Source organism: Globicephala melas, chromosome 16 (assembly GCF_963455315.2).
Source record: "Globicephala melas chromosome 16, mGloMel1.2, whole genome shotgun sequence".
NCBI classification, from domain to species: Eukaryota; Metazoa; Chordata; class Mammalia; order Artiodactyla; family Delphinidae; genus Globicephala; species Globicephala melas.
Window position 1 is genome coordinate 7,563,470 of NC_083329.1, and position 19,179 is coordinate 7,582,648.

At 43.3% G+C, this 19,179-nt stretch overlaps 1 protein-coding gene across 1 annotated transcript; it reads left to right on the forward strand.

Moving 5' to 3' along the window:
- Positions 1-1,796: 1,796 nt before the first annotated feature.
- On the forward strand, positions 1,797-19,179 carry OAT (ornithine aminotransferase). Its single transcript, XM_030832001.2, has 10 exons — positions 1,797-1,896; positions 6,636-6,860; positions 10,008-10,232; positions 10,337-10,432; positions 12,955-13,082; positions 14,225-14,347; positions 14,993-15,121; positions 15,919-16,032; positions 16,819-16,963; positions 18,340-19,179. Exons 2-10 carry the CDS (start codon positions 6,665-6,667, stop codon positions 18,498-18,500), a joined length of 1,317 nt encoding a protein of 438 aa, XP_030687861.1. The 5' UTR covers positions 1,797-1,896; positions 6,636-6,664; the 3' UTR covers positions 18,501-19,179.

Here is a 19,179-nt window from a genome sequence, read left to right on the forward strand (position 1 = left end):
GGCTTCCTAATGGGCTCAGTCCATAGAGAACCCTGGCAGGAGATGGGAGGTCAGGATCTTCCTCACCCCAGCTCCCGTTCCTGGAGGTCACTGATGACCATTGCCCAGGCAGGTGGCCTCTCCTTTCTTTTTGTCTTTGGGTTCTGAAAACAGCTCCCTTTAAGCCTAGGGTTGACAATGGTCTTCCCTGGTGCACTAGCCCCGGGTTACTTCTCTACCTCTTGTGGTTTACACTTAAATAATTCCTGTAACAAATACACCTCAATTTTCCATTTTGGAGTGTGCCACCTGTTTCCAGTTGGGACCCTGACTGATCAGGGCGGTCTTATGGAACACGGTGCTGATGTGCAGTTCTGTCCCTGCAGCTGTCTGTGATCACCCTCAGAGAAGGGGGGTGGCACACAGGACTGGGCTGCCCCTCACCTGTGGGATAACCCTGGGTAAGTCGTTTTCTCACTCCCAGCTCTGTTTCCAATATTTAACAAAAATGCTGTAGACTGGGGCTTCCCAGGTGGCGCAGTGGTTAAGAATCCATCTGCCAATGCAGAGGACACAGGTTCGAGTCCTGGTCCAGGAAGATCCCACATGCCGCGGAGCAACTCAGCCCATGTGCCACAACTACTGAGCCTGCACTGTAGAGCCCACAAGCCACAACTACTGAGCCTGCGTGCCACAACTACTGAAGCCCACCCGCTTAGAGCCCGTGCTCCACAACAAGAGAAGCCACCACAATGAGAGGCCTGTGTGCTCGCTGCAACTAGAGAAAGCCCACGAGCGGCAGCGAAGACCCAACACAGCCAAAAATAAATAGATAAAAAAATAAATTTTAAATAAATAAAGTTAAAAAAATTTTTTAATGGTGTAGACTTCACGGTTTCCAGGTCTCTTACGATTCTTTAAAAAAAATAAATTTATTTATTTTTGGCTGCATTGGGTCTTCAGGCAAGCAGGGGCTCCTCTTTGCTGCGGTGCCCACGGACTTCTCATTGCTGTGGCTTTTCTTGCTGTGGAGCACGGGCTCTTGAGCACAGGCTCAGTAGTTGTGGTATATGGGCTTAGTTGTTCCGAGGTAGGTGGGATCTTCCCTGACCAGGGTTTGAACCCATGTCCCTTGCATTGGCAGGCGATTCTTAAACACCGCGCCACCAGGGACGCCCTCTCTCATAATTCTAAAATGAGTTTATCCTGGCCTATCCATTCTCAGTTCTGCGTTTCTAACGGGTTGTGGAGGGCGCCGCAGACAAACTTACAGTGTGTTGCCATCATTTCAGTATCTGCCAGCAACCACGAGGAGGTGGACAGTGCATTTTCCACTGCAGTGATGACTTACGCAGATGGCTTCAGAAGCGCAACAGCACTACAGCACACCAGGGTTCAAGGACATGGTGGGCGCGACTTTGCCTGGGGCCGGGATGGGCTGGCACCGCACACACGTAAGGCTCGGCGAGGCAAAGGCCTGTGAGCGCGGCCGGGGAACGCAGGGCTGGAAGTCCAGCCTGCCGTCCAGCCCCGCGAGGCGGGGGCCCAACCAACGTTTCATCCCTTCGGACCTTGTTTTCCCGCCAACAAAGGGAGGGCAGTGAGCGACCGAAGGAAAAGCACTGGCTAGGCAGGCGCCCAAACGCAGTGAACCGATGGCGGACCGGAACAGCTCGGCCCTGCAGGCGCGGGAGGGGCTCGAACCTGCGCTTCCAGTCGGAGTCTGGGATGCGCAGCGGCGGGGCGGAGGGCGGGCCCACGGCGATTGGTGCTCAGCCCTCCGCCGCTAGCCAATGGGAAGCGAGGGCGTCCCGGGGGCGGGGCAGAAGCTTCATCTTAAGGTCTGTGACGCGTTACCGTCGCGCAGTTGCTCAGTTGACGCCGCGTGTCCCGGGCTGGCTTCCGAGGTGCCGCCAGGTATCCGCGCAGGCGCCGCGGGGCCGGGGCTGGGGTGGGTCCCCGGCGCCTCGGGCCGCGGCGGGTCGGGGGGCTGGCGTGGGCGGCTCCGGTCCCGGGTTCGGGGGGAGCCGGCTGAGGAGGCGTGCTGGGCCTTGACCGGCAGGCAGGCTCCGCCTCCGCAGCGGGTTTGCGCTGCCGGCGGTGGGCACCGGGATACCGGGGGTTGGAGAGCAGCCGGCCCGCACGCAATCCGGGCGGGCAGGGGCGCGGCGCATCCCGGCAGGGAGCATCGGGCGAGGGAGGCAGAAGGAGAGAGGCTGTGGATGTGGCACCTCCGCCTGCCCGGCCCCTCGGCGCGCGGCCCATGGGGGCGGGCGCTCTGCCCTCCCGGCCCGCAGTCCACGAACCGGTGCCGCGGCCCCAGGGGCCGCGAGGTCTCTGCGCCTCGACCCTGAGCCTCTCGGGCGCCTCCGGGTTTCCGGGGAGGAAGCCTTTAGGGCGCCGGCGCGTGGGACCGGGGCCGTGGGCCCCGCGAACACACTGGGTTCCTGACGTCGGCCAGGAGAGCGCATTCTGGACACGCGGAACTGCTCAGTAAATGGTGAATTTTTGCCTCCGGGGGCGGCGCCGACTATCGAGACTGGGTCCGAGTCCTTCCGGGCAGCTCCTTGGCCCTGCAGCCTACCTGCTCATCTCTCCCTTCCCCCAACCTATCTTCTTTTCCCTTCCAGCCTTTGTCCAAATAAAAAAGTCAGAAGTAGAGCCTTACCTTACAGTAAGTGCAGGTTTAATTACATGGTGTCAGGGGATTGGGGTCAACAGGGCTTTCAGCACGAACACTTCCTCCCTCGAGTTTCTTTGCCAACAGTGCTGAGCATGAATAAATTCTGGTTGATTTCATTGGGACACTTGTGCTCGGTGACCCACAGCCTCCTCCCTTTGTCACTGTATCTCTTCTTGGTGTTCAGTTTTACCTCTTTGATAAGGTGATAAATTAAGGCGGAAAAGACGGAGGAGTGACTTTGGAATGAAGTGGCTTTAATAAATTACTAAACTCCAGGTTCTCAATTCTAAATCTTCGGATTTCTAAGAGTTTCTGTAGGTAAACTAGTTCTCTCAATTTGAATTTGGAGCTGTTCTTTAGGTATGTAATCCAAATTCTTCATCTTACTCATCTGAAAGAAACAATAGACTTCTTTCATTAAAATATCCTGGTACCGTCTTCAGAGAATCTAGTTCCTGACTATGAAAAAGATCCAAGTAGGAAAGTAAAATCTTTTAATAAGGACAAGATTTAAACAATAAAGCTTATTGTTTTGGGTTTGCAGTTTTTCCATGGTGTTCAAGATAAGTTTTGAATCTGCTCCCCAAAAAACCCAGTATAACTTAAAAAAAAAAGTTATTTATTTGTTTTTGGCTGCATTGGATCTTTGTTGCTGCACGCCGGCTTTCTCCAGTTGCGGCGAGCAGGGGCTACTCTTCATTGTGGTGTGCAGGCTTCTCATTTCGGTGGCTTCTCTTGTTGCAGAGCACGGGCTCTAGGTGCGCGGGCTTCAGTAGTTGTGGCACATGGGCTCAGTAGTTGTGGCATGCAGGCTCTAGAATACAGGCTCAGTAGCTGTGGCGCACAGGCTTAGTTGCTCCGCGGCATGTGGGATCTTCCCGGACCAGGGAGTGAACCCGTGTCCTCTGCATCGGCAGGCGGATTCTTAACCACTGCGCCACCAGGGAAGTCCCAGACCCAGTATAACTTTGAATGGTAAAAATTCTTGAAAAGACTTTTTTTTCCTCAAAGAGACTGTATTACCACCCCCACTCTCTGCCTTTATTACAGTTACTTGTGGGCATATTTTATGCCCTTTCCTGAGTTCCTGGGGATGGGTGAAATCTACATTTAAAAAAAGTGGTGAGTGGATTTTGGAGGTGTGTGGAGGGAATGATCTAATGGAACCAGTCCTTTTTCAGTAGTAATGCTTAAGGTGTTTGCCAGTGGCGCACTTGAGCTGACTTTGAGCCAGATTATGTAAAAAAAAAAAAAAAAAAAGGCCAAAAAACTTTTGTTGGCAGAACTTTCCAAAAAAGACTGTACTTTTGAATGGTTGCCTCAAGAAAGGTAAATATTTGACAGATGTAGTAAAACCAAATTTATTCCTCAAGTGGAATATTTTAAGTGGCTTTTTGATGAATTTAATGCTGGTTTTTCTTTTAGAGTGATTTTAAAAAATAGTATTTCGTAAGTGTCTGCTAAGTTAACTCTTCAAAACGCAGCGTTTTATGGAATTCTATTTTAGGTATGTTCTAGTATAGATAGGATGGATTAGATTGGCCAATAGTAGCTTGAAGAAGGACCTTGTTAATTGTATTACTGAAAACATTTAGTGTTAAAATTTTTGCTGTCAATAACAATTTGTCCTCTTCTCCAGGACCTGAGTGTGGGCCTAAGTTAAATGCACAGCCTGGAGTGAAATGATCTAATGAAGTGAACTCTTTTTTTTTTTTTTTACGGAAGTGAACTCTTGATGGAAAGATCATTCTTGTTGACATCATGCTAGCCTCCTGTTAGAGTTAGACTCAGCTCTGTCTGTTAGGAGTGGGTGGGTGATTTAATCATCTCTCTGGATGGCCTTGCTATTTGTCACTGCCTTGACTCCTTCGCAAGTCCTAAGTCTGTTTAGGAATGACCTTGTTTATGTGACAGACAAGGAATCCCCAAACGTGGGCTAGGTTCTGGGGATGCAAAGTGAATTTTAAGACAGAGTTACTGTCCTTTTAAGGAGCCTAGTAGGATTCTAGTAAGGAGACAGGTGTGAAAACAAGAGTCCTGAAGTGTTAGGACTTGTGACAAAAATCTGTGCAAGGGTCCTGGGGGCCTTCAGAAGGTCTAATGTGGTAAATTCCCTAGGGAAGGGTGAAAAGCTAATGTGTATAGTATTTATGCATAGAAAAAAGTTAAAAGTTAATGGTTACCTCCTAAATATGGAACTGCAGGTCATTTTCTTGTGTTTCTAATTTTTTTTTCAATAGCAAAAAATTTTTAGAAGAACAAAAGCTGCAGTTTAAAAAAGAAACCCTGGCATTGGGTTTTTTTTTTTTTTATATTGCAGAACTTGGCTAATTCCCTTATGAATTTAAGAGGGAACTAACTGAGTGGCTATTTTGTGCTAAGTTTGGTGCTTTAAAACAATCTCATTTAATCCTCAGTAATGGCCTTGAATGGCTTCAACTTCATTTTGCAAATGGGGACATTGAAGCTAAAAAAAAAATTGACAAAATCATCCAAATAGTTACTCTTAATAGCCTCAGCTAGAATTTACATCCTAGTCTCCAAACGCTGAGGAGCTTACGCTCTCCTCCTCTCCTGGTTTTCCAGGCCTTTCTGGAAGGGGAAGTTGTTGAAGTTGGCTGGTTTAAGCCCTCCTTAATTCTGTTCTAGTATTTCTTGTGTTGTGCCAGGCACAGTAACTTGAACCCAGAAGGTTTTTGAATAGAAATGTGCCTACAGGGCCCTAGTGCATCTGATGGATCGGACCACAGGACCCCTCGAATTAAATATTCAGAGTTCACCTTAAAAACCTTAATTAAGCACGAGTATTAGTAATGTTTTGGATGTTACTCTTTTGTTAGTAAGTTGTAGTTATATATGTATATTTTTAATTTATTTTAATTTATTTTATTTCTGGCTGCGTTGGGTCTTCGTTGCTCCGCGCGGGCTTTCTCTAGTTGCGACGAGTGGGGGCTACTCTGCTATGCTGTACGCATTCTTCTCTTTACGGTGGCTTCTCTTGTTGCAGAGCGCGGGCTTCAGTAGCTGTGGCACATGGGCGCAGCAGTTGTGGCTCATGGGCTCTAGAGTGCAGGCTCAGTAGCTGTGGCGCGCAGGCTCAGTAGTTGTGGCGCACGGGCCCAGTGGCTCCGCTCCGCGGCATGTGGGATCCTTCCGGACCAGGGCTCGAACCTGTGTCCCCTGCATTGATTGGCAGGCGGATTCTCAGCCATTGCGCCACCAGGGAAGTCCACACTGTAGTTATATTTTAATAAGACTGCCTGAACTCAGCATATAAATGGATATGTTGTCCCATTTCTTTTGTGAATGAGCTGAGGAAGTGTGTAAAATGAAAATGTTGAATTTAGATAATTTCAAAGATTCCTTTCACTCACCATATTGTGTCAACCTGTTAATTAACTTAGAAGATGCTGTTTAGAGAGTTTTTAATATATTTTTAATACCTCTCTCTTTTTTAATTAAAAAAAATTTTTTTAGTGCCTCTCTGCCAGGTTCTAATGAAGTCACAGAGCTGTAGACCCTGATAGCCAAATCATAGAGAATAGTTTTTATTTTAGAATTTGACCCTGCCCCCTAGGAAGAGACGAGTTTTTTTTTTTGTTGTTGTTTTGTTTTTTTGCGATACGCGGGCCTCTCACTGCTGTGGCCTCTCCCGTTGCGGAGCACAGGCTCCAAACGTGCAGGCTCAGCGGCCATGGCTCACGGGCCCAGCCGCTCCGCAGCATATGGGACCTTCCCGGGCCGGGGAACGAACCCACGTCCCCTGCATCGGCAGGGGGACTCCCAACCACTGCGCCACCAGGGAAGCCCTAAATACAATTTTCAAAGGTTACTTTCCATTTACAGTTATCACCTTAGTTCTCTCTTTATTTTTCTGATTCTTTGGTAAATGTTGAACACATAGTTCATGAGTTGACATTTGTCTGCGCTGGGAAGGTTCTTATTCTCTACGCCTTCTCTTTTCTTTGGACAGGTTGGTGATATTCCTACTTGAAGGACATCATGTTTTCCAAACTAGCACGTTTGCAGACTGTTGCTGTCCTTCGTGGATTTCATTCTTCAGTGGCTTCTGCTACATCTGTTGCAACTAAAAAAACAGTCCAAGGCCCTCCATCCTCTGATTACATTTTTGAACGGGAATCTAAATATGGTGCGCACAACTACCACCCTTTACCTGTAGCCCTGGAGAGAGGGAAAGGTATGTTCCAACCCTTCCCACCCCTGCCCCTTTTACTTGCTTTACATTTTTGTAAAAGTTGCTTTTATATTTTCTCACTATACATTTTTCCAGATGCATTTAATTTCTATATTGCAGATATGATTAATTCAACATTTTTGAGTGTCTGTTGCTTGCTGTGTTAGGTACTGTGGGGACTACAAAGTCGTGATGGACCTTGCCAGGAGGGAATGTACGATACATAAATAAAGTACTGTAATATTGCTGTCATTTTTTCCTTTAACTTTTATTTTGGCATAATTTTAAACTTAAAAGCTGCAACAGTAGTATCTAAATTTTTCTTTTACTCTTCACCCAGATTTCCCAAGCGTTAACCGTTTTACCACATTTGCTTAATCTCTTTTTCTCTCCAGACACACATACACAATACATTTTTTTTCTTGAACTTGTTTGAGAGGAAGTTGCAGACATGATGCCTCCTTACCCCAAATACTTAGTGTGCCTTTCCTGAAATACAAGGACTTTTTCTTACATAACAAAGTGTAAGTATCAAAATCAGGAAATTAACATTGGCACAGCACTGTTCTCTAATCTACAGCCCTGATCCGCATTTCACTTGTCCTCCTGAGTAGCAAAAGAAAATCTCAGCTCATGGGTTGCATTCAGTTTTCAGGTCTGTTTAGTCTAATCCAGAACCATTCCTCAGTCTTTGTCTTCTTGACCTTGGTATTTTTGAAGAGTACAGGCCAATAATTTTTCGTATAAAACTCAATTTGGGGTTAACTGGTAAGGTAGTGTCTGCCAGGCTTCTCCATTGTAAAGTTCTATTTTTCCCTTTTAAATGTCTTGTGGAGACATGATTTGAGACTGCAAATATCCTGTTACTCATCAAATTTTTGCTCCCACTTTTAGCATCCATTAACGATTCTTACCTGAATAAATGATTACTGATTGTTGCCAAATGGTGATTTAATCCACATTTTGAAATAACAGCCATAGCCAAATAAAGCCAAAGTTTATTACTTAGCTTTTGGCCAGAAGATGGTGCATAAGAGTATTAAACATTTTAATCATTTGCCTGTATTTTTTATTTGGGACCAGTACTGTAGTGTAGATAAAGCTCCTTCTGAACAAATGAAAATCTAGGTTTATATATTACAGAATTGGAAGCGGTTTGGTTTGCAAAAGTATTCTTTACTTACAGCAGCAGCGTGCACTCTAGAATCTGACTGCCTGGGTTCGAGTCCTGGTTGCATGTGTGCCAGCTGGGGCTAGTTATAATCTAAGCATCTACTCTGTACTTTAGGGATGGTAACACTCATAGGGGTTTTTTGATGAGATAAGGGACAAACGCACCTACCACAGTATGTTAGGTACATGGTAAAAATTAGGTGTTAAGCCCCTAATACATTTTAATATCTATGATCAACTTAAAAAAATTGTTGTAAAATGTACATGACATAAAATTTGCCATTTTAACCATGCAGTTCAGTGGCATTAAGTACATTTACAATGTTGTACAACTTTCACCTCTAGCTCGTTCTGGAAGTTTTTTTATTATCCCAAAAGGAAGCCCCATACACATTAAACAGTCACTCCCCATTCCTTCCTTCCCCTAGAACCTGGCAGCTACTAACCCATTCTCTGTTTCTACAGATTTGCCTGTTCTGGATATTTCATATGAATGGAATCAGACAACATGTGACCTCTTGTGTCTGGCTTCTTTCACTTAGCACAATGTTTTCAAGGTTTATCCATGTTGTAGCGTGCGTTAGCACAATGTTTTCAAGGTTTATCCATGTTGTAGCATGCGTTAGTACTTCATTGCTATTTATGGTTGAATTTATTCATTTTATGGATACGCCACATGTTTGTCCATTCATCAGTTGATGAAAGTTTGGGTTATTTCCACCTTTTGGCTATTTCAAATACTGCTGCTGTGAGCATTGGTGTACACATTTCTGTTTGAACACCTGTTTTCCACTTCTTTTTTCTTCCCCTTCTTCCTAGGAGTGGGATTGCTGGGTCATATGGTAGTTTACGTTTAACTTGTTGAGGAACCACCAAGCTGTTTTCAACAGCTCTTGCACCATTTACATTCCAACTAGTGATATATGAGAGTTTCAATTTCTCCACATCCTTGTCAATTCTCGTTTTCCTTTTTAAGAAAATAACCATCCTAGTGGGCGTAAAATGGTATCATTGTGGTTTTGGTTTGCATTTCTCGAATGACTCATGATATTCAGCATCTTTTCATGTGCTTGTTGGTCATTTGTATATCTTCTTTGGAGAAATGTCCATTACAGTTCTTTGCCCATTTTTTAATTGGGTTGTATGTCTTGTTGAGTTGTAGGAGCTCTGGATACTAGATCCTTATTAGATAGATATATGGTTTGGGAATGTTTTTTCCCATTCTGTTGGTTTTTACAGTCAACCAGTTGATTTTTATGTTATGCATAACTTCTTCCTTTAAATTCCAGCTTTAAATTCCAAACCTCAGTTTTCCAGGAATCAAGGTTCCAGTTTTCCAGGAATAAAGGTTTCACTCCAGAGTTAATAAAATCTCTTCTTGTTATGCGGGTTTTTTTTTTAAATGGTGTGTTTTTGTTTTTATATTTGTTTATTTAATTAATTTATTTGGTTGCGCTGGGTCTTTGTTGCGGCAGGCGGGCTCCTTAGTTGCAGCTCGCGGGCTTACTTAGTTGTGGCATGGGAACTGTTAATTGTGGCATGCGTGTGGGATCAAGTTCCCTGACCAGGGATTGAGCCCCGGCCCCCTGCATTGGGAGCTCGGAATCTTAACCACTGTGCCACCAGGGAAGTTCCTTGTTATGCTGTTTTTGTTAAATGTGTAATTTGAAGCTGGACAGATGAAATATAATTCCTTATAAACCAAGGTTTATTATGCTTGAGCTAAAACATGCCTTAACCACAATTCTATGTTAACTAAAGGTTCATATGTAGGTATTCAGAGGGCTGGCTAGCAGTCTTAGTCTTTTTTTTTTTTTTTTTGTTCCCAGACCAGGAATCTAACCCGTGCCCCCTGCAGTGGAAGTACAGAGTCTTAACCACTGGACCTCCAGGGAAGTCCCTGGCTAGCAGTCTTAGTCTTTGAACTTTATGTAATGTGGTGATTTTTTCTAGCGTTATTTTCCTTATATATTTTAGGTATTTATGTATGGGATTTAGAAGGCAGAAAATATTTTGACTTTCTGAGTGCCTACAGTGCTGTCAACCAAGGGCATTGTCATCCAAAGATTGTGAATGCTTTGAAAAGTCAGGCGGACAAATTGACCTTAACATCCAGGGCCTTCTACAATAACGTGCTCGGTGAATACGAAGAGTATGTTACTAAACTTTTCAACTACCACAAAGTTCTTCCTATGAATACAGGTAAAATACTTCCTTTTTTTTGTTGTTAAATAGCTGAGAAAATCTTATAATTTTCTGATAGTTTAAAACATGTTTTAAAACTGAGAGATGTTCTCTTTTGGTAGGAGTGGAGGCTGGAGAGACTGCTTGCAAACTTGCTCGTAGATGGGGATATACTGTGAAGGGGATCCCGAAATACAAAGCAAAGATTGTTTTTGCAGGTATGTGAGATTCACCATTAACTGCTGTGATCGAAACGTACAGTATCAGTTACCATTTTAATTTACTGATGAAATAGTTCAGATGTGTTTGCCTCATGTGTCGTATGTTAATTGTTGAATGTTTCATAAAAATGGAAGGATTTCCTTTTCTTAGGTTTATTTCCAAGTATTTCTTCATATGTGGGATTTTTCTCTCCGAAATAACTCCCTACTCCTCCCTCCCTAAAATGAGTGACTATATGACTTGTTTCCCATCTGCTTATCTGATTTTTTTCATAGCGGTTTTCTGGTTAATTAGACGGTCTTGCCGATGGAGCACTTTTTTGTGAGGTTGTTGACGTTGGGTTGTGTTCAGGTGGGACCGTGTCTTAGGTATGATCCGGTGATTGAATCTTAGTATTTGAGGATTACTGTATCATGTCATTAGAAGCTGCTGGAAGAGGAGGGCTGGAGTTGCCCTGGGTATATTTCTGTGAATGGTTGAGAGGAATGACTTGAATCCTGACTGGGGAGACCAACAGTTAATCCAGATTATCCATATAGACTGACTTTGGGGATCTTGATAATGATGGTCAATGGATAGGTTCTGACTTTTTTTTTAAAGCTCTGATTTTAATTTTTTAAAACATAAAGTATGGGTAAGTTTGTCACTGCACATGGTCAAGATTCATTTTTGTGATGGTTGAAATAATTAAATATTTTGCCTTGTGGACACACGCAGTTAAATTATAAACCCCATAATATAACAGAATCCAGAGTTCATCTAGTGGCCAGCTGTAGCTGGTGTTTGCGGGTGGGGGCGACAAATTCCTGTTTCCGAAGTCTCTGCACAGCTCTGTGGTCTGCCATTTTGCAATCTTGTACCTTAGTTGTAGGACAACAAAACTGTCTCTTGCAAACAAAAATGGCATTTCTGGTGATTTCGTTCTTACAGACTGTGTCCAGTCTCTCTCACATTAGCACAGGGTGCAAAGGTGTTTCACCCAGGTGTTGAAAGAAGCTGGTGAGTCAGTGGGTGGAGACAGAAGACTGTCCCCAGTGCACATCCCTTATACTGCAGGGTAAGCTGCGGGGCGTGAGACTCCTGAGGCCGATGCAGGAGAGCAAGTAGGCTTATGGTCTAGTGTGCGTTTTGTCTTAAGTCTGGGCAGAATCAATACGCTGTTGCTTGTGGACAAGTCAAGTGGGGATTATTCATAGTACTCATAGCTGAGAGAGGCTTTGCAAGGGTAGTATTTATGGATGCTTTGAAGCCAACTTAGAATAATTCAGTACTGGGTTAATTGAGTTGCAGCTGGCAGAAGTGGTGGGAAGATATTAAAAAAAAAAACAAAACACAACAGGTGGGAGACCCTCCAAGCCTCTCTTATTCTACTGTTTCTTTTCTTCCTTGGGTTTAACCACATTGAAATTATGTTGTGCATTTGCTTCACTAGTTTACATTGAGGTGTTTCTTCCCTATTAGCATAGAAGCTCCTTGAGGGCAGGGAGCTTGCCAGTCATCATTCTATGCCTGACACCTAGAACAGTGCCTGACATTATTATTATTTTTTTAAATTAATTAATTATATTTATTTTTGGCTGCAATGGGTCTTCGTTGTTGCGCGTGGGCTTTCTCTAGTTGCAGTGAGCGGGGGCTACTCTTCATTGCAGTGCACAGGCTTCTCATTGCAGTGGCCTCTCTCGTTGCAGAGCACGGGCTATAGGGCGCGCGGGCTTCAGTAGTTGTGGCACACGGGCTCAGCAGTTGTGGCTCGCGGGCTCCAGAGCGCAGGCTCAGCAGTTGTGGCGCATGGGCTCAGTTGCTGTACAGCATGTGGGACCCTCCCGGACCAGGGCTTGAACCCGTTCCTCCTGCATTGGCAGGCGGACTCCCAACCACTGCGCCACCAGGGAAGCCCTGTGCCTGACATTATTAATCAGTCCTCAAACTATTAATGAAATAAATTAATGGGTAAAAATTGTTCCTGAACAAAGGCAGATGTCTTTTAGCACATAACAACTTATAACAGCAAGGAAGGCAAATTGAAAGTGTTCGAACTGCTTGAGGATATTCTATCCAAATGAAATTTAAAATTCATTCTATTGAATAGTTAGCCTGTAGTGTTGGATTTTTAAAAGGAAAACTGCTAATTCTCTATGAAGGGTAGTCTCTTTCTCATATCACTATAATAAATGTGTCTAGAAAAACCGTCTCTAGAAACACAAGCATCGAATGCTTCACTTGTTAGGGCTTGGGATTATTGAAAGAAAAGACAAATACCTATCCTTAGGGGCTATATATTACACTTCGGAGGCTCAGTAGAGAAGTGCCTAAAATAGTAACTGCAAGGCCAGACCTCAGTCATATGAACCAGGGTGTTTACTATCAGATTTTGTTTAAACAAATGAGCTCACTGGAGGCTCTCTAAAGCAAACCCTTGCTTTTTTGAAAATCAAGCTTCCTAGGGCATTTGTGGGGGAACAGTGCTTATTACATTGGGGGGTTTGATTGAAACAATGACTTTATTTCTTCTTTCTAGCTGGAAACTTTTGGGGTAGAACATTGTCTGCTATCTCCAGTTCCACAGACCCAACCAGTTACGATGGTTTTGGACCATTTATGCCGGGTTTCGAAATCATTCCATATAATGATCTGCCTGCTCTTGAGGTACTTCATTTAGCATCATGGTGCTTTAGTTCATAGTAAATAGAACGTAAATTTGTTGAATGTATGAATGAAAAACAGATATATGATTGTACTGAGAATCTGTTGTATTAAAGTTAGGCCAAGATTCACCCTTGTTCTCTGTAATGGTCAGTTAGTTTCCAAGTTTCCAACATGGGGAAACCAGGTTCTGTGGTCTAATCCTGACAACCAACTAACCACTTCAGATTTATCTCCATAAGTATTAACTTGGGTATTACCTGTTAATTACTTTAATAGACAAAATTAGTCAGTTTTCAGCCATTCAGCCAGCTTTTTAAAATTATGAAGTGGAAGAATTGTAAAGTAAAAAGATACACTTTTAATGTATCTATTCAATTTTTTTTGTTTTTTGGCTGCGGGGCTTGTGGGATCTTATTTCCCTGACCAGGGATCAAACCTGTGCCCCCCTGCAGTGGAAGCAGAGTCTTAACCCCCGGACCACCAGGGAATTCCCTTTAATGGCGTTTTAAAAGGCCACTTTCATTATTTTTTTTTTATTTTATAAATTTATTTATTTATTTTTGGCTGCGTTGGGTCTTCATTGCTGCGCGCAGGCTTTCTCTAGTTGTGGTGAGCAGGGGCTACTCTTCGTTGTGGTGTGTGGGCTTCTCATTGCAGTGACTTCTCTTGTTGCGGAGCACGGGCTCTAGGTGCACAGGCTTCAGTAGTTGTGGCACGCGGGCTCAGTAGTTGTGGCTCACGGGCTCTAGAGCGCAGACTCAGTAGCTGTGGCACACAGGCTTAATTGCTCCGCGGCATGTGGGATCTTCCGGACCAGGGCTTGAACCCGTGTCCCCTGCACTGGCAGGCGGATTCTTAACCACTGTGCCACCAGGGAAGTCCCTCATTCGTTTTTATTTACAGTACATTTAAGTATATATTAGAAAATAAAGGATGGAGTAGCTTAAAGCTGAGATATTTAGAGCTTTTGGTAATTGAATGTCAGTCAGAAAAGTTATACTTTGAAGTCAGAATATAAATTAGTGTGAAAACTTAATTGGCACACTTATTCTTAACGGGAAAAGATGCACATTATGTGATTTCAGATTTCCAAATGGGTTTGAAAGGAAGTTACTAAAAACATTTTCATGCTGTTTTTGTAGCGTGCACTTCAGGACCCAAACGTTGCCGCGTTCATGGTGGAACCAATTCAGGGTGAAGCAGGCGTTGTTGTTCCAGATCCAGGCTACCTTGTGGGCGTGCGAGAGCTCTGCACCCAGCACCAGGTCAGCCACCTGCCCACCTGCCTGCCTCTCTTAGGGTTTGGCCGATAGGATAAATGCAAAGATTACATCACCTCTCCACTAGAGGGAGACTTCATTCTGAGAGCTGCAGAACTTTCTAGTGGTGATAGAACTTTCTAGCAGCAGGCTGCAAAGAAGCTGACTTTCTACTGGCTGGGCCCTGGCAGAGCTGCAGACTTCTGGGCGCTAACCACGGTTCCTTCCTCTCTGCTCCGGCAGCCTGTACTCTGGTCCTTCTCAAACCCTCTGTCGTATCCCTTTGCTCCAGAATTTAAGCTCTCTCTCCCTCTTTACTAATAAATGTTGTGGAATAAACGAGGGAATTTAGTCCCAGACAGTAGTTATGTTCAGAAACCCCCCACAAAACCCTTTGTCTAAGTGCCTTACCACTTTGTAGGACAGTGCAGAATGGGCCTCTGGGGACTGAGTGGCCTGACACAGAAATAACTGTGTGTCTACAGGGTTTTCACAGGACACTCTTGAAGTTGTGTGGGTAATTAAAATGTTTTCACAAATCTGAGGGGATGTCAGAATGACAGATTTGTGCAGGGAAGAGTAAAATAAAGATCACTATTTCCCTATGGAAATGAAAACGATAATTAATGCTGTTTTGTTGTTTTCCAATAGGTTCTGTTTATTGCTGATGAAATACAGACAGGATTGGCCAGAACTGGTAGATGGCTGGCTGTTGATCACGAAAATGTCAGACCTGATATGGTCCTTCTAGGAAAGGCACTTTCTGGCGGTTTATACCCTGTAAGTCCAATGTTCAACCTCTCTTTCTCTTCCCTATTCTCATGAATCCTTAAGATATTTTTACATTAGCCGACTGTGACAATAGTGCCTTTCTGATGGTTTGGTTTAACTTAGTGATATTTATATCTATATCTATATCTATATAGGTCACCTGGAATACGTGTAATAAAAACATTTCAGAGTTCCATGGGGTGACCCACTTAGTTATTTTAACTGAAGAATTGAGTGTGCCTTGGAATTTGCTCTGCTGCATTTGTTTGGATGGAAACATTTTATCCCAAAAGTACTCCTGTAGACCTTTATGCTTTTTTCCCATAGTTCTGAGACATAGTATTACTAATTGTTTAAAACCATGACCGACCAATTAATGTAGAGATTGGAAAAATTAATGTTTAACTGTAATTCTTTTCTTGGGTTTGCTATTCAGAGCCAACAATTGGTATGGACTAAAGGGCTCTGAATGTATAGTGCAGAACATTGTTTTCTAAACAGTTAAACAAAGCATTTCACCTTGAGAGTGGAAAGAATTCTAAATTACATCACTGCAGAAGTAGCTTGCTTCTTTCGGTTCCGAAGTGCTATTCTGTGCCATTGCAGTGTGCCTGATGTGCTTGGAACGTGCTTAGGGCACCACTCAGCTTGTCACTGCTAGTTAAGGTGGCAGATGTGTAGCACTTGTTGGTTGAAAGTTTATGTCAAATTTAGTATCAGCTTCATAAATATTTGTGTTCCTGGTAAGAATAAGAAGAGTTCATCTGAGAAAAGACTTGGTCAGCGCTGAAGTCTCTGTCTTTCAGGTATCCGCAGTGTTGTGTGACGATGAAATAATGCTGACCATTAAACCAGGGGAACATGGTTCAACGTATGGTGGCAATCCACTAGGCTGCCGAGTGGCCATCGCGGCCCTGGAGGTAAAAACTGGTTGCAGCTGTACAGTAGCTAGTCCTGGAGGTAGTGTTGAAGTGCCTTTTAGGTTTGAGCCCACTGGTGTGATAAGAAATGTGATAGGATTGCCGAGTATTACAGAACATGAAGTACAGAGGAAAGGGTTTAGGGGCAAGGCATTCTCAAAAAGTAATTTAACCTTGGCCTAGTAGACGGGAATCCTCCAGGGGCTTCCCAAGTTTGCAGTCTCCTGGGGCTTTTGGCCTGTAGGCCCTGGCCTGTCCACATCGAACTCTCACTCTGTGACCGGGCCTGGCCTGTGAAGCCTCTGGCGTAGCACATGTGGCTTTTTGTTTTTGTTGTTGTTAAAGTGTGGATTTGAATGCTTTTAGACTTTTCCTCAAGTGCCTACAAAAGGCATAAAATTATTATCTCTGAGGATGGACTTTTTAGGGAAAAAAACAAAGGGAACTCTATTGCAGTTAAAAAGTTAAAGTATATTTAGTCCCATTGATTTATTCACCTAAGAAGAAAATATATCAGTTGCATTAAACAAATTTTAATCCTTATTTTGTCACAGAATCAGATTGATTATGGGTTTATGACTAAAGCAAGAGTCTGTCTGAGCTAGCGTATGTTAGATGATTAGAAATCAGACTGGTACAGGCTTTGGAAAGTAGCAATGGAAGGTACGTTACTCTGGTCTGTATCTGATCATGTTCTTCCTGTGCTTACAGTCCGCATTCCCCTCCAAAGAACAATGTAAAAGAAAAGGCAGTCTTAATATTTCTGTAATTTCTCTTCAAACATAGGTTTTGGAAGAAGAAAACCTTGCTGAAAATGCAGAGAAAATGGGTATCATCTTGAGAAATGAGCTCATGAAGCTACCTTCTGATATTGTAACGGCTGTAAGAGGAAAAGGATTATTAAATGCTATTGTTATTAGAGAAACCAAAGGTACGGAGACAAAATATTTTACAAGATATTACTGTTATAGGAAGAGCTCAGAACACGTTCGCTTTTTTATCTGGTCGTTGGTTTCCTCTGTTTGAAACTGTTGACTGGCCTCCTATTGACCAAGTCTTTTAGGCTCTGCCTAATACTCTTATTACCTGATTTATATTAATGGTCTTAAAAATATAGCTCTTTCCGGGCTCCCCTGGTGGCGCAGTGGTTGAGAGTCCGCCTGCCGATTCAGGGGACACGGGTTCGTGCCCCGGTCCGGGAGGATCCCACATGCCGCGGAGCGGCTGGGCCCGTGAGCCATGGCCGCTGAGCCTGCGCGTCCAGAGTCTGTGCTCCGCAACGGGAGAGGCCACAGCAGTGAGAGGCCCGCGTGCCGCAAAAAAAAAAAAAAATATATAGCTCTTTCCTACATGAAGGCACATATAACTAATTTCACCTATTTTCATTTCTTTAAGTCATTTGTTATTCTGCCTTAGGTTATTTATGCAGTACTTGGAGATTTCAGTTTATTTTCTGTTAGGAAGTCTGCACAGAGCACTCTGTAGTCCCATTTCCTCTTCGCTCTCCTTTCCTCACTCACTTTCGTACTTTGCATATCAGTAGAGGTAGTAGGAGCAGTAGTGATAACAGGAATGATGATGATGATGTTGATAATAAAAACAACCCCTGCTGCCACTTAACTGAGTGTTTAGTGTCTAACACATCATTTCTAATCCTTAAGCGTTCCTTGCTGGATTTTCTTGCCCTAATCCTTCCTTTTAAAACAGTGATTTTAACCTTGAGTGCATTTTAGAATCACCCGGGGAGCTTTTTAACAATTAATCCAAGCCTAGCCTCGCTGCAGAGATACGGATTTGATGGGTCTGGAGTGGGGCCCATACATTGGCCGCGACCCTTTCGGTGATTCCGATGCAGCCAGGGTTGAGGGTCGTGAGAGTGAAAATGATGAGCGTCTAGTTGTGCCAGCTCAGGAAGCAAATCCAGGTTAGGAATGTGTAGTGTTCACTACGTTTTGAGTATTGCTTATTCTATGCCAGTTAGTTACCTGTATCATATCCCAGTTCTTTTTGTATTGGTTCCTTGTGTAATTAATTACATCTGCCTTAGCATGTAAGTTTTTTGCTAGGTCTTTTTCACTTACGAAAAACTAACAAAAACCATGTCTAATCATACCATTCAAACCACTGCTGAAAAATAACTTCATTTTTAAGGGTAAGAACAAAGCAAGCTTGCAACTCAGAGCTGCGTTTCTTGAGTTAGGTCCTGGGAATTCTGTTTTGCCAGGCTGCCCTGGCCCATGCACGCTGCAAGGGAATGTTTAAACGTTTATCTTGGATCAGCATACAAGTTTGACGATTTTTCTTTAGATTATGATGCTTGGAAGGTGTGCCTGCGACTTCGAGATAATGGACTTCTGGCCAAGCCAACCCACGGTGATATCATCAGGTTTGCACCTCCACTTGTGATCAAGGAGGATGAGATTCTGGAAGCCGTGGAAATCATTAACAAGACCATCTTGTCTTTCTGAGGGCGACAGTTTTCAGTGGTGCCTGGGAGCCAGCTGGAGACAGGCAGTTCATAAAACTGAGTTTCTGCACTTAATGCGGGCATATTCCACTCCCCCATGTTAAGGGCTTTTAAAAAAATATATGTTTTTCAGTTCATACATAATAGAATGACATTTATAAACGTGCAGTTTGCTGTGTAACATAACTAAGAGAATGTCCTGGCATCTTATTTTCGATTAAGAGTGGGTGTGTGTGTGTGTGCGCGCATGCGCGCTTTCTAAGGTGAGATGCATCTCTCTATATAGACAGCCTTTTAATCAAGCCCCTCAGCATAATTTATATATGTTTTAATAATTTCCTCGCTGGTATAAATTGTATTTGAAAAAGTTATAGGACAGTATTGCCTAGAAGATTAGCTTAACCTCATAAAGTTGAGTCATAGTCATTGTATTTTAGGAAGGATTAATGGTGAAGCTTATAAAAAATACTAGATTTAAGTAAACTCCATATTGGCTAGCACCAAGATGTATTCTATGAATGTCATTACTTTGAATTAAGAATTATTGTTACAAAAAAAAAGAATTATTGTTTAACATTCCTAGATTATGTTTTATGTTTTAAGTGTTTGATATAATTTGTAAAAAGTGTTTATTTTCAGTGTTTCTTTAAATTTAAAATAAAGCTCATATTTAAAATGTC